Source organism: Anguilla rostrata, chromosome 16, assembly GCF_018555375.3.
Source record: "Anguilla rostrata isolate EN2019 chromosome 16, ASM1855537v3, whole genome shotgun sequence".
Classification (NCBI taxonomy): Eukaryota; Metazoa; Chordata; class Actinopteri; order Anguilliformes; family Anguillidae; genus Anguilla; species Anguilla rostrata.
The window spans coordinates 27,156,760-27,171,313 of NC_057948.1; the positions used below are offsets into that span (position 1 = coordinate 27,156,760).

Here is a 14,554-nt window from a genome sequence, read left to right on the forward strand (position 1 = left end):
CACACACACACAGTCCTGGCACAGCTGACTACCCCGCCCCTCTCCCAGCAACCCCTCCCCCCCACACCACGCTCTTCAGGCACAGAGCTCCTCTGTCTTCTTGAGCCCATGTGACCTCTAGCATACACTTTGTCTTCACAGAGCCATGAAACGCTTGACAATATTGCTTCTGAAGAGGCACCAATAAACAAACAATTAGGAGAGAAAATGACTCATTGGACTGAATTGCTCCAAGATGCTGAGCCGTTTAATTTCTGATTTCACAGTCCCCCAGTAAAGAAAGGGCATGTCCAGACCAAACCTGCCTGCACATTACCAGGATCTCTTACCTCCCAGACCAATGTTTTTCTCTGACAAGGTGCTCGTAATAACCTTGTTTTACGCATTATACTTCCAAGCTAGAACCGCCACACAAGCTGTTTTGAGGTGGGTCCATGGTCTGGCCCTTGTGTATTGATGGAGGCATATGGGTTGTATCATTTTCTATTATAATGACACTTTCATGGTTGTACCGTGTTCAGCATACTGAGTATCACTGCTATTACTTTCCCAATAGCACGTTTCCAATTACCAGCGATTTTCCGAACATTCAAAGTCACAGTACATAATTTGGGCTGTTTTTTGACCTTGGAGATGAGGTACAACATGTGCAGCTGTTCCTGTGCTTTTGTCAACAGGAAGAAGGAAACTGAGTCCAGGTTAGGTCAAGGTAGGGCCATCAGTAAGGGTCAAAAAGTGAGTAGGGCGAGGGACAGAATTTCCATGCAATACCACAGATATTGGCACTATCTAGAAGTTCATGTAGCAGGCACACCCTAGATAGAAATACCAATGAGTATTTAAAACCAACCACTTTTGCTTAAAGTCCATCAGGCCAATCACAGAGGATTTAGCAACTCCCCATTCCTCTACTAACCACTCGGTCATTACCCATCTTCCGCCATGGTCTGAGGATGCATCTCTAGAGACTATACCTAGGCTAACGATCACTACTTTGCAGGGAACTCCCAATCTAGGATTTTATGACATGTATCTTGTTCCTGTAGTACTTTCATGTTACACTTGTATCTCCATCCAGCATTTATATTGCACTTGTATCATTATCTTGATGTTGTAGCTCGTTGTCATGTCTCCTAGTTTGACTTACCGAAACTATCTGACCTAGCCTATGCTTACTGTGTGATCTGGACTTAATGTGTTCATGGCTATGAATAACTGTTTCATAATGAGTTGTTCCAATGACCTTCGGTATGCATTTATTGTACATCGCTTTTTAAAAATGCATTTGGATAAAAGCAGCTGCCAAATAAATGTAAAGAAATTATCTTTTTTTGGGGGGGGGGGGGGGCCTGGCTCAGTCGCAGAGATGAATCAATATACAGTCCGATGATAGCATACATCCCCATATTGAGGAACTACTGAAGAATCTACCTATGTTAATCACACAGGAACCCCTTGAACCTCCCTGTTGAACTCATCAATTATAGCCCTCTTCTATCCACCGTCGACCATTTTTCAAAAGGCTGTTTTACATTTTAATAAATAATTTTTGTGCAGTATTCACTGGAGATGAGAGCTTCATGTGCATTTTTTAATGCCTCGTTCCAGGCACCGTTCATATCGAATGTTTTGATTCTCCGCCCTATATAATCATTAAGTGCAAGTTGCTACTGTTTTAATAGTCTCCTAATGGACCAATACAGTTGCGGTGCTTCCCAATCCTCCAAACTGCAATGCTGCCACATAAAAAAAATGATCAATACGCATTGAGATAAGCTCAAGTGTAAATGCCACAGAGATGTTTAATGTTACATCCTAAAAGGCAGAGAGTTGCATCAGCCCAGACAAGCGTGTCATGCACTGTATCCATTTAAACGGTTTGATTGCACGGCAGTGTAAAGCTTGGAAGGCACACATTTCTGTGGTTGAGGAATGGCCTCTGGGTTGATCTCAGCGTGGTATAATTACACTAAAAAATGTCTCTCCAGCCAATGACTGGAGCCAGCTGGGATTGTGTTGCTGCTCTCCACCGAGTCAGTCTGTGTAGCTGGAGCGACTGGAACACGCATGTCTCTGCCCAGTCAGAGATCCAGCTCGGTCTTCCAGGGCCCTCTGTGTCATGCCAGCCGTGCCCCCCTCTGTGCCCCACAGGGGGCGCTCCAGATGTGAGCCAGTCACCAGCACGCCAGGGCTCAGTCTGCTCAGCACAGTCAGGCCCACACTGATAATCCTCTGCTCGTGTTAAACGTACAGTGCGCTTGTGCCTCATCATCATCGTCACCTGGGACGCACAAACATGGGCTGTTCTTTTGAAGTCCCCACTGAGAGTCTTGCACAGCATTGATGTGGCGGCTCTTAAAAAAACACACCTGACTCAAAGGAGCTGTCTGAGAAGGCCTTCCTTGAGTGCTGATTTTCCCTGGGGTTTGTCCCTGCTTTGAAAATGAGGACCATAAACTATGAGGTGGGGAAGTAGGGAAGGCAGGATTCTGCTGGGGTCTGTGTACCCCCCCAACCCCCTCCTCCTCCTGCGCATTCTCCTCACTTTCTTTTGTTTTGCCTATTGCATTGTTCCCCGTGCTTCTAATTTTATTGCCCCAGTCACATCTGCCATTGATGAGCCATTGTTAACAGCAGCACTATTATAAAGAGGCCTCAATTAGGCAGACATCTTTTATGCATTAGCATGATTGTTTAGGCATATCCCATCCCAGCACCTGCCTCGCACATGTTCCACCCTTTGATAGGCCGGTAACCAAACTCCTCTTCCATTTCAGCAACTATATATAGCACACATTATGCGGGTACTGTCCTGGAAACATAATCGTCACTATAAATACTTTAAACATCGCAAAGTAAACGGTCACGGTATACCACAGATTGTGCATCTTGTGTGTCTGATTGTTTGACATACCATGCATTTCTCTCATTATTTGACGGTGCCTAAAACAATGGGCTTGTGTGGAGCATTTCGCCTGCCTTGGCTTGCAGTGCAGTCTCCGCCCAGTCCACAGCCTCTCCCTGTGAATTTAGGCCCTTCACTGTACTCAGCTGCCCTTTTCTGACTGGAAGTGGAGCTCCCCAATGGGTAATCTGTGGGCTTTAAACACCGTGCAGGAAGTGCAGAGCAGTGATTGCACAATGAAAGCCAGGCAGCATGCTGGAACCAATCTCCTCTAAGAGGAACCATGTGGCCATGTGGTATTCCTCCACCCTCCAAAAATACACACACACACACACACACACAAACACGCATACACGCATGCACACAAACACACACACACACACACACACACACAGACACACACATACACGCACACACCCTGTATATTAACTCACTAAAAAAAGCAGGAGTTCAGTTTGGGCAGGGGAGGTCCAGCTGAAGCGCACAGTCTGAACAGAGTGTCAGGAGAGAGCTTCTAGAGGGACTACACAACAGAGTTTGCCTCACAACAGATGAAGTGCCAGTCAAGCTTCAGTGTTGGCCTTTCACCCTTAAGCCTTTAACTGCTGCTGCATGGTGTACCATCCTGTCCTATGCCCCACAACCCTGCCCTGCTTTACAAACCTGCTGCATTGTCCTGAAATAATCTTCCCAACACACGTAATGCAAAGAAAGCTGAAAAGCCATCAACATTCAGTCTTTCATAAAGAATTGGAAAGGCGAAGGGAAACAACTATGAAGTTGGAAAGGGTTCAGTTTACAAATATGATATCGCAAACATATGTGGCTGCTACCCATAACAGAAGGCAACTGGGTACAACTACTTTTTCTGGAATAATATTTAGTTATTTATATTATCTACATTATTAAAATGCTTACAGTTACAACTCTCAACAAAGGCAATAGCTTGGAATATGTTGCACCTTTTCACACAGAGAAAGATACTCTTCATCTGTTCACAAACTTCACGGTTTAAGAAGCACAGATAATTAACCACACATGAAAACAGGAATACATTTGAATATTGATTTTCTCCTCCTGCTCCCCAGTGTGCCGTGTATGTGTGTGTATGATTATGAATATTTTAGAAGCACATTTAACACGGTGAAGCCGGGCTGCCTCAGAGAGGGATTTGTGCCCACTTTTCAGCTAATGACCCTGGGTGCTTCCAGCGAGCTTCTTCATATTTTAAAGAAAGTCAATCATGCACCGGCCCAGTCAGCAGCATTAAGATTCATACAGACGCTGTGGGACCTAAAAAAATTAATAACACGCGTGCCTAACAATCCTTCCTGCGATTTAGCTGAGTATTAAACCTCTCTGCTTGAAATGCAAAGTGGAAACGAACACCCGGGGAAGATGAATTCAGAACACGACTCCCGACCCCCCCCCTCCCTCCCCTCTCCCCCACCATCGGACGCGTCCCCCCTGGGTAAACATTAGAGAAAAATAGTTCAAAAAAGTTCAGAGCCTCTTCAGGAATCGAGTTCTGTGAGCTCTAAATATTAGCGTCCGCTATCATCTGACAAATTATTTTCGAGGCGTATTATCCGCCTCATTGTGGATCCATTGACAGGGCTGCGCAGCACAAGGTCGACGGCGTCTCTGCCGTCTCCGTGCTGTTTATGAGCGGCACGGTGACCTTACCTGCTTTCACCGAGAACAGAACAGCCTCCTGCTGACACTCTGAATATGCCTGGAAGGAGAGGTCCTCCCCCCCCCCCTTCTACCGGGTCATACGAAAAACACACAAAACAGAGCTAGCCTAGAAGCCAACATCAAGGTCACAGTTACTGCTGAGCGCTACCTCTTCATTAACAGGGGAGGTTGGAGGAGGGTTGCTACAGACAGAATGAGATCGTCTGATGGGAGAGAATCAGAGAGAATTGTTGGGATATGAAGTCTCGTGAAAAATAAAAATGATATTTTGAGTTTAATAAATGTTAAATGTTTACATTTAAATTGTTTTTTGTCATGCCTTGCTTCTATATGGCTAAACAGGAGTGAACACCTAAAATTTCTTTTCAAAACATTTTAAACATAAATTTCACACAAAAATGCTATGATATGGGACTTGAAAATGATAAAGCTTGATATCTCAAAATTATTCATAGATGATGTGGAGCCCACAGACTCACACCCTGGATGGGGAATTGTCCTTCCCCAGACCCCCCTTTTCCTCCTCCCCCTCCCCCACGGCAGGCTGGCCACTGGACTGAGAAAGCACCCATCATCCATGGGAGAGCGCGGCGCTGCAGCACGCCTGTGGCGGCTGCCGTCCCCTCCCAGGGAGGCTAGACAGCATATGGCGCTGTCTCTGTGTGAACACACCACCATGGCACCGTGACAGGCTCGTAGCGTGGAGATGGAGATAACACCGGGGGGAAGGACGGATGAGGCAGAGAGAGAGAGGGAAACGGAGAGCCGTACAGATGCCAAGCTGTGTACAAAGAGAATTAGGAGGGGGGCTAGGATGTGAGAAAAGAAGAGTGAGTGAGTTGGTGCTGACAGCCCCTTCTTCCATGTCCATATGATGTGAACCAGCAATGTGCTAACAAGCATAAAAACCATAATTATTTAATAAAAAGCCAAGAATGAACTTTGAGAGTTTAATAAGCGATCCAAGGAATATAGCATGGGAGATCTGTGTGGATTGCAGTAAGCCTGAACCTGAACAGCCCAAAGCCTAAAATGGTTCTTAAGGCAGATCTTTATCATGGGCCTGAAGTAATGCCCCAGTTCTAAAAGACTACACTGTCTGAAAGTCAGATTGCGAAAGTCTTAATTGTCTGCCTTTTCCAATCGGATTGTTTCTGTTGCCTTGGATGGAAGTTGAAGGAAAAGAAAGGGATCAATAACTCATTAGTGGGAAACCTATCAGCAGGCGCAGCCTGCCTTCAAACCTTTAATAGCCAGTGAAACAGGCCCAAAGTCAGCATGCAGGCTGGGGGGGAACTGGAGTGCTCACCTTCACTGTTATCACCATCACCTCCATTCATCAAGTCACCTTTAATCTCTCCCTCAGTGTTGCCGTGGCGCCAGCCGTCAGCCCGGCACCCTCGCGCCATTTCCATTCAGATTGAGTCGCGTCATTGGGTAAGGTCACAGGCAGCCGAGTTACACGCTCCATAAACGAGGCCGCGGAGGACCCCGAACAGCGGCCACGGCCTGTCCCCGTTGGCAGCATGCCCTCCCGTATGTGTGTCACGCACACCCAGGTCCCCCGTGGCCTTAGCCCTCTGCACTGACACCATCCACACACAGCATACGGGGCATGTGCGAAACGTCCAGTACCGATGTTCGAGCCGGTAAGCTGCTCTACTACCCAGTCGATTCCCTGCTTTTTCTGCCAGATATTACCATCTGCCAGAGCTCCCCCTCCTCACAGTGTCACAGGTCAGTCAGGGGAGTACGCTTTCAATAGTGTGATCCTTGTATGTCAAGGCCAAACACACACACACACACACACACGGACACACACATACACATAGACACACACACACACACAGCCCTATACAAATGATTTCAGCCTCTCTGCAGAGCTGTTTCTTGTATCCGTTTCCAGTCTGCAATTCCTGGGGGTGCCGGTGACATATGCTGAAGGAAGGCAGAAGCTCGACGGGTCCAGTGTCATATCTCCAGCGCGCGTTCCACAGCCTCTCGCCGTGATGATCGCTTATCCCCCTGCCAGAGCACATATGTTTGGGACGCGGAACAGTTGGATGTGGCCGTGGGCTAAACTGGGTCAGCCTGCCACAGATGGAGAAAAATCCCAACGGGTCACTTTCGGCAGGGAAAAAAGCAGCCTTTGAATGGTAACAGAAATTATCTGTTTGCCTACAAATGTTCTTACTGCAGAAAAAAAGAGAGAAAAACTATAAATCCATCTTAGGCAAACCCCAGGCTCAGAAATTCAAAGAATGTCTGGATCACTTCAAAACAATGGAACATGAAGTTTAGGCAAACCCACTCACCCTTACAGGATTTTAGTGTCATATGCTGGGGTTAATGCGAGAGACTGTAAGGGCCTTATACAGAGCATTAAGTCATAGTTAATTAAAAAGTTCCCTTGCATTTCAGAGGTTCAGGGGTTCTTTGTAAGTCATGTTTTACAAAAATGACTGACATCATCTTTGGATGCAAACTGTATCCTTAGCAGTTGACGTATATGTTGAAATCGCCTTGGGGGAATGACATGCTGAAGCTAGGCATGCTTCAGGCTTTGGGAGATGGCCCAGTAGGTACCTTTCAGTGCAAGCCATATTCACAGATTCGGGCCCTTATTGATCTTATCAAAACATATAGAAGCAGGACCTTTAAAAAAAAATTAGAGCTGAAGTAAGAACACTGCAACAAAAAACGGACAGCAAGGACAACTCGTGCTGTATCCTGAGTGAACTCATCTTTGCTCACTTCCTGTAATTCCAATACGTAATTCCATTTCTTTCAGCATTCAAACTCCTTTCCAGCCTTGAAAAAAAAAAAAAAAAAAAACCATGGTTACTTGTCATTTTCCAAACAGCACTATTTCCAAGCAATTTATTCTTTTAAGGAATCAACCATGAAAATTGTAATCTCTTGGAAATTCTAATGTAATCCAAGTCAGTTCTGAGGCTGGCATCATTCCAAACTGCAGAAAGGTACTTCTCCTCCACCTGTAGTCAACCCACAAACTGTATCACCCTCTGCGTCAGTGTACCGAGTGAGGGAAGCATCCACCCAATGGGCATAGTGATAGATGGTTAAGTACATGAGCGGAGTAAGGCGGGCCCACATATGCTGTACTGTATGTTTTGGAAAAAAGTCAAATTTGCAGCTGCAGCTCAGAATTATTCATCCCCCCTATCCTCACACAGGACAGCCACAGGTAGCTGATGAAGTAGCGGTGCCAAGTGTCCCAACTGGCAAAGACAAAGCGCAGCTGCTGAGAGTCAACGCAGCCCAGATGCCATCGACATGCCATGTGTTCCTAGTGGGGCAAGGGGGGAGCGGGGAGCTTGCCAAGACATTCTCATCTGGCGCCAACCCCACACATGTTCTGGCACTCTGACGATTTCCGCTTTCCGCTCGCTCCCTCTCACGGAAGAGGAGGTGTCTCTCTGTCTCTCTCTCTCTCTCTCTCTGTCTCTCTCTGATGCTTTCGAGGTGGATCGAGCCAAAACGCAGAGATGCTGGCGCCCGTTGGCGCCCGCTGCCGGCCGCATTGCCCGCTCTCTCTCTCCGCGGCTTGCTCAGATGCCGCTGGCTGGCAGCCCGGGGAAACCGAGCGCCAACTGTCTGCTCACCAGGTTGCCTTTCTGTCCAAATGTGCATCACCGTCTGTGTCCCCCGGGCGGCTCCATATGTATTATTGAGTGGCTTAAACGAAGGATCTTCTGTGTGTTGTCTGATGTGCCGAGGACGACGATGACCTGCGTCGCTATAAATAGGCTGTGTCATTTCCGGTTGAAAACATTTGAGGCAGATTTTCCAAGTGTCACGATGGAAGACATCCAAAAATTTCTTCGATCCGCATTTCGTTCACATTTCGTCACCCTGTTAATACACTGTGCATATTTAGTTCTTGTAGTGCCAGTGTGTTATGTTGTGAAATCTTAGGATTAAAGCAGTATCTGAAGATAGCTTCTCGAATGGTGTCTCCTCGCTCATGGAGGGAATGCTCTTTGACGATACTACTCCGAAACTGGAGGGGAGTTTTCTCAGACAAAGCACCTAGTTTGCAGGAATATGCCATCCTCATTTAGAGCGTAGGGGTTCAGGGAAGTGAAAACTTTTTGAATGAGTGCCATGTCTGAACAATTCTTTTCTGAGGCCCGCGAGTGCCAGCTGGTGGCTGTGCGTGCCCGCGCTGTGAGTCGATGCCAGAACAAGTTGGCACGCAGGAGTCCCAGCAAGAATCATCCAACAGCGATTCTCCGCCATCGATGCTTTGTAGATTCCCACTCCTGACTCTCTGTTGTCCACTGTCTCCGCTGAAGTGACATCTTGTTCACAACAGGAGTGGAGATGCTCCTCAGCACATGCAGTGCAAATTTATCAAGAAGTGGCAGGCTTGCAGTTTTTTTCCCCCACTCAAGTGCGCTGTTTATTCAGCTATTTATTTGTGGTGACTGGGAGGACTTGATGGTCTGAATAATCAGGGACAGTCTGAATACGATCTGTTCACTCTTCTCAGGAATCCTGAAAATGTGAAAAATTTCAAATGAGTGCCATTATTGAAGTCACAGAAGAAAGAAACATGGCTCAATAAAGTAATTAGTTTGACAAGTAGCAAAGCATACGAAATGATAAGTGCTCTGTCCTTGACACAGCTGTCATGTGCGAAGAAAAAAACACAAAACAACAGTTACAGTACTGTATGTGGAAAGCAGGCTTAATCGTGAGTGTACCGTGTCAGTGCAGCAAATCAGCCGATCTGTGTTTACACGGGTTTTATATTTTAAATTTTAAAAAATTGCATTTTTATAGTTATTATGAACATATTCAACATGCATGTTCAGTGTGGCACACGTGGCTACCTTGCGTTTGTTTTTTAAAAAATATATATATCGGAACTTTGCCAAGGAAAATCGATGTTTCCTTCCGGAACCTATTTGTGGTTGTACCAAAGACTTTGAAACGGTTTTCTGTCAGTAAGGTGAAATGTGTCACGAAAGACTCTTCTAACGAATGGGTGCGTCTTATGCTTTTACCTAATCAATGTTAAATTGTTTGTTAATATTATCTTTTGGTTGAGATAAATAATATTGGTGTGCAAAGCACGAGACTAGCTGGTTGACAAGAGATCTGTAATGTCGTTGCAAACTAGCTGCTTATCAAAACGGGTCTGCCCTCTAAAGCCACTTATGCAACTTAGCTGTGTTGTACAGATTTAAGTGAACAAAACACATTTGTCTTTATTGCATTTCACAAACGGCGCTTTTCCCCTTGAACCAGCAATCCAGCTGGCATAATAGACAACATGTCTGCAGTGTACCTAGCTTGCTTGGTAGATAACTTAGTCTATTTCTTTTGCACAGATTAACTTGTGTGTACAGATGACTAGGATATAAAAACAACGATACGAGTTGTATATTTTGAGTTTTATTTATTATTATTTTATTTAACTCTGGGAAGGCAGTGAAGCTTCTTCAACATTGCAGTTCTCATCAGCTAGATGTAAGCTAGCTGCGTTTACCTTATAGGCTGTTCTTGTATGAATTTCCCCTCTTTGTAATGAGTGTAAAAATAGTTTGGGAGGTGTATTAGACATATGTCCGGGGGCATAGCCCAGTGCCCCATGTCATGTTCCCTGCTTGCTTTGTTCTCAGTCATGCTGGTAGAATGGCACAGCAGGAGCGGTCCCTCTGCGGTCCAAGGGCACAGCATGACACCTTCACACCAGAATGCACATCACTGTTGTTTTGGAAAAATGTTCAAATCAAATGACAGAAGATGTTCAATGTTCTGAACATCTCTTGAGGGGTAAAAAATAAAGTTAAGCAGAACACACCTTTTTATGAGTAATTACCCAAAACAAATGTTTTATTTGTTAATCGTCCAATAATTGAGAATTCATTTTTCCCACTGGAGAAGGCAACATTGCAGTATTGCTCTCGAAAAGTCCATATCCCATACAGCACAGGCAGGAACTTGTCAATGTATTGTCACAGAGCAATCCCAGGGACCCAGTTGTGCTGAGGTTCATTGTTGGATAAGTCACTTACACCTGCTGCTGTCTGTGTTTTATATTAGGTTCATGCTTGGTTCATGGGTGGCATGTGAATGAGGCTACCGGCGTGTGAACCCACCAGCCACAGCCATGATGCTGCTAGGTGTAGCCCTCCGGTCCTCCTGCCTGCAGTGTGCCTGTGCTTCAGCGGGGAACGCCGCGCTGAGGAGGACTCTGTCAGGTGGCCTGAGGAGGGCGTACGTCTCCTCCAGCGCCAGCCGTCGAGCCGTGGGCGGGAGCGTCGCCCCCGTCTTCACCAGGTCTCCGGGGTTCGGGGACAGGCTGGCGATCCTGGACTCCAGCGGGAGCCACAGCTACCGGGAGCTGTATGCCAGCAGCCTGGGCTTGGCTCACAGGATAAAGGAGACGCTGGACTGTGGCTCCGGGGACCTCCAGGGCCAGCGGATCTCCTTCCTGTGTGCCAACGACGCCTCTTACGTGGTGGCGCAGTGGGCCTCCTGGATGTGCGGGGGTGTGGCTGTGCCCCTCTACAGGAAGCACCCCCCGTGCGAGCTGGAGTACATCGTCGCTGACTCCCAGAGTTCCCTGCTGGTGGCGGGGCACTCGTACTCCGAGGCCCTGGAGCCCCTGGCGCTCAAACTGGGGCTGCCCTGCCTGCAGCTGCCCCCGTCCTCCAGCCTGCTGTCCCTGAGCACGGCGCAGACCGAGCTCTCCGTTTCTGATTGGGCGGACAGGCCGGCCATGATCATCTATACCAGCGGCACCACAGGCAGGCCTAAAGGAGTGCTCAGCACACACACAAACCTGCAGGCGATGGTAATGAGACCCTCGCTTTACTTATTCTAGAAACTTCTTTGGGGTTTGAATGCCAGACTCACCAAACTTTGCTCACCCAGTACTTGCTTAAACTGGCCTCATGCATATTGACTTGAGAGCTTGGGAGTTTTTTTAATAATTGCTGCCATTATTTAATTATATGGGAATTTCTGGAATCACTATCATGATTATTCCATTAAATGGAAGCATTTGTTTTCGAAAATCTTCAGTTAAACGTGACCTGCATGTCCAGTGGAGCGACAAATTTGATCTCTAAATTAATGAATGGCTTTGAATTAATGAATGATTTTGGGAAAAAAAAGAACATGAGGCCTCTGTGTTCTTTCAAGCCATAATTATTTTTACCTTCGCTTGTCTCTGCTGTCTCCCTGTCTGAACCAGCTGAAACTGGTTTGTTGTGTGACTTTAGTCCCTGTTTCTGAAACTGAGTGCTTCAACAGGAAGGGTTACAGCAAAAACACTTCCAGCAGAGCAGTAGAAACCATTGTTAATGTGGCAATCTGCAACAGCATTAGCTCAGGAGGGGGAATCTAAATGGCATTACCTTGATCAGTGCTTTTGTGTTTGTATTTATTACACCCTATCTTGCATAATAAAATTCTGTTTTTATCCTCAAAGGGAAGCTTTCCTGACTGAGCCGTCTTTATGATGTATCGATTGACTAACGATAAGAATTTATGAGCGTGTAGTAATTAACTGGCTGTGCCTAATAACGTAATGGAAATACAGCGGTGGAGGGCGAAGGACTTCCTGTGGCGACTACATCTTTCATAAGACTGATCTGTAAGGGGAAGTCCTGTGCGGCTCTGTTAGGAGTGGCACCCTGTGTGTACTGTGAGGTGGGCGGGGCTTCTGAGTCCCGTCAGGCTCAGTGTGTTAACTCAGCCGGCCTTCATTGACTGACTGCTGAATTAGTTCCTACCCGTGAAGCAGGAGACGCCCACAGGCTGCCAGTTGTCGTCAGTGAGAGATATGCCTTTCCTCTGATTGACGCTTGTTTTTTTTTTTTCCTGTAACCACTGTGTGTCCTGTAGGTCTAAAATAGTCACTGATTGGTGGGTTGGTTTGTCGGAGGCGGGGTTCATGCCCGTCAGTCGCAGTGCTCCTGGTGCGTGGCTGTGGGTGGCATAGCTACATCTCAGTCAGGCGTAGCTGGTGATTCATTGAAATTGGGGTAAAAAAATTTTAAAAAGCAGAATAGGGGAGACATTTCTGCATGATATACAGTAGTCTGTTTTTTTAAGTTAAGTAATTCAATCTAGAGTTTTCTGACTCAATAGCATTTTGCTCAATAGCACCTCAGTCAGAAATGCGATTTGCTGTTTTCTACATCATGAATTTTCTGCCACTTTTTGTGTATAAAACAAAGATGACATGGACTGCTAGTTAGTTTTTCTTAGTATGTTTTTGAGATAGGTCATCAGTTCTTACCAAGGACTTGGGTCAGTACAGTCCTGTAGCTCAAATAGAAATGGACTCTGTCTGTCCCCTGTCCCTCAGGTTCAGTGTCTGGTCTCAGAGTGGGGCTGGTCCAAAGACGATGTCATTCTCCACACCCTGCCACTCCACCATGTCCACGGCGTTGTGAACAAACTGCTGTGTCCACTCTGGGTGGGCGCCACCTGTCTGATGCTGCCGGAATTTCAGCCGCAGAAGGTAAAGCTGCCACTCTGCCGTTTACCCAGCAGGCACGGGTTGTGTTGGATGCAAATACACACCAGCACGCTCACTGTTTTTTTTTCCTATTTTCAAAGTTTGGCTACTTTTCTCTGAAGTATTTCCCCGAGGCATTGCGTCTCGCCTGTCTCTGATTTGGGAAATAAACTTGTCTGTGATTTTGTCAGGCCCTTAAAAAATGTCCTTGTTGTCATTGCTCTGTCAGAAAGGCAGTCGGTCGTAACGTGCGCCGGCGAGCTCGTCTGAAGCAGTGAGAAACGCGTCCCTCGCCCGCCGGCGCGCTGGGTGTTTCTGCGTGGGCGTTCCTGGCGGGCCGCCTGTCCTTGAGTGGGCGCGGCGCTCCTGTCCCTGGGCCCCCGCGGGACCCCCGCGGCGGGGCGCTTTAAAGACCCCGGCTATGTGGCCGCGGCTGCGCCCGCCGCTCAGCCTTATCGGTTACTTGTCAGCTGTTGGCGCTAATTGCGGCCGCCGCGCAGGCTGGTGGGACGGCTCGCGTCAATAAGTTTGGGAGTGCTGACAGCCCCCGGCTCCCCCCTGCAGGACCGGCGCGGGCGCTGGGCGGGTCAGGGGTGAGCCAACAGTGCAGGTTAGATCTGTGAGACAGGCCACTACAGAGTCCCCCCCCCTCCCACCCCCCCACCCCCCTCTTACACTGTCACCCACGGAGCGCGAGTCTCTTTGATGAATTGCCTTTTGTGACTCTGCGTCTGACCGTGCCAGCTCAGTGTAAGGGCTTCAGAATCAAAGCAATCGATGGGCTGACATTGAGGAATGATGGTCCAGGATTTGGGGGCGAGAGAGGGTGGAGGGGCCCGGGAGAATTTAAATGGAATAAAGGGCGGGCGCTGGGGGGATGATTGGGTCAGTTTGTTGATTGACAGGTAAGGGCTGCAGAGGACAATCGGTGAAAATTGGGATATTTGTCTTTAGGCTAATAGAAATGTTTTTTTTTTTTAGGAACGTGTAAAACTTTCAGTTCATACATGGCCTGGAATTCCAATCAAGTCTGCCTTTGGAAAGAATGAGAAATGATTTTGATGTTGAATTTCTTTTCATCATCAAGGATATATTCAGCATTCTTTTGACGTGCATAGCAACATTCAGTTCTATTCACGTCTGAGCGCTGTCTCACCGGTTGTTCTTTCAGGAAAAAGTTCTACCTAGGTCAGGTGATGACAGGTTTTTGGTGGTTCAGGTTGGTGATAAATGGAATAAAACGGAACCGATCACTCACACAAGCGCCGTGGCGAAACCAGGCTCATTTATCGCGTGTCCATCTTTCCCCGAGTGCGCCAGTGTGCAGGTGTGCCTATCGAATTCCTTTAGTGCGCGCCAGGCGCGGCGGAGTGCTAACGTGCTAACCGAGGGCAGTAATGAGTGTTTGTCGGGGGTAGATGGCCCGTGGGCTGCTGGAGGGCTGGGCG

General features: G+C 47.3%; 1 protein-coding gene across 1 annotated transcript in view; it reads left to right on the plus strand.

The window, feature by feature from the left end:
- The first annotated feature begins 9,537 nt into the window (after positions 1-9,537).
- acsf3 (acyl-CoA synthetase family member 3) overlaps positions 9,538-14,554 on the plus strand; it is a 31,954-nt gene continuing 26,937 nt past the window's right edge. The window contains exons 1-3 of the mRNA XM_064312702.1: positions 9,538-9,617; positions 10,679-11,432; positions 12,954-13,109. Of these exons, the coding sequence (XP_064168772.1) occupies positions 10,746-11,432; positions 12,954-13,109 (843 nt within the window). The 5' untranslated portion in view covers positions 9,538-9,617; positions 10,679-10,745. The remainder of the gene's footprint in view (positions 9,618-10,678; positions 11,433-12,953; positions 13,110-14,554) is intronic.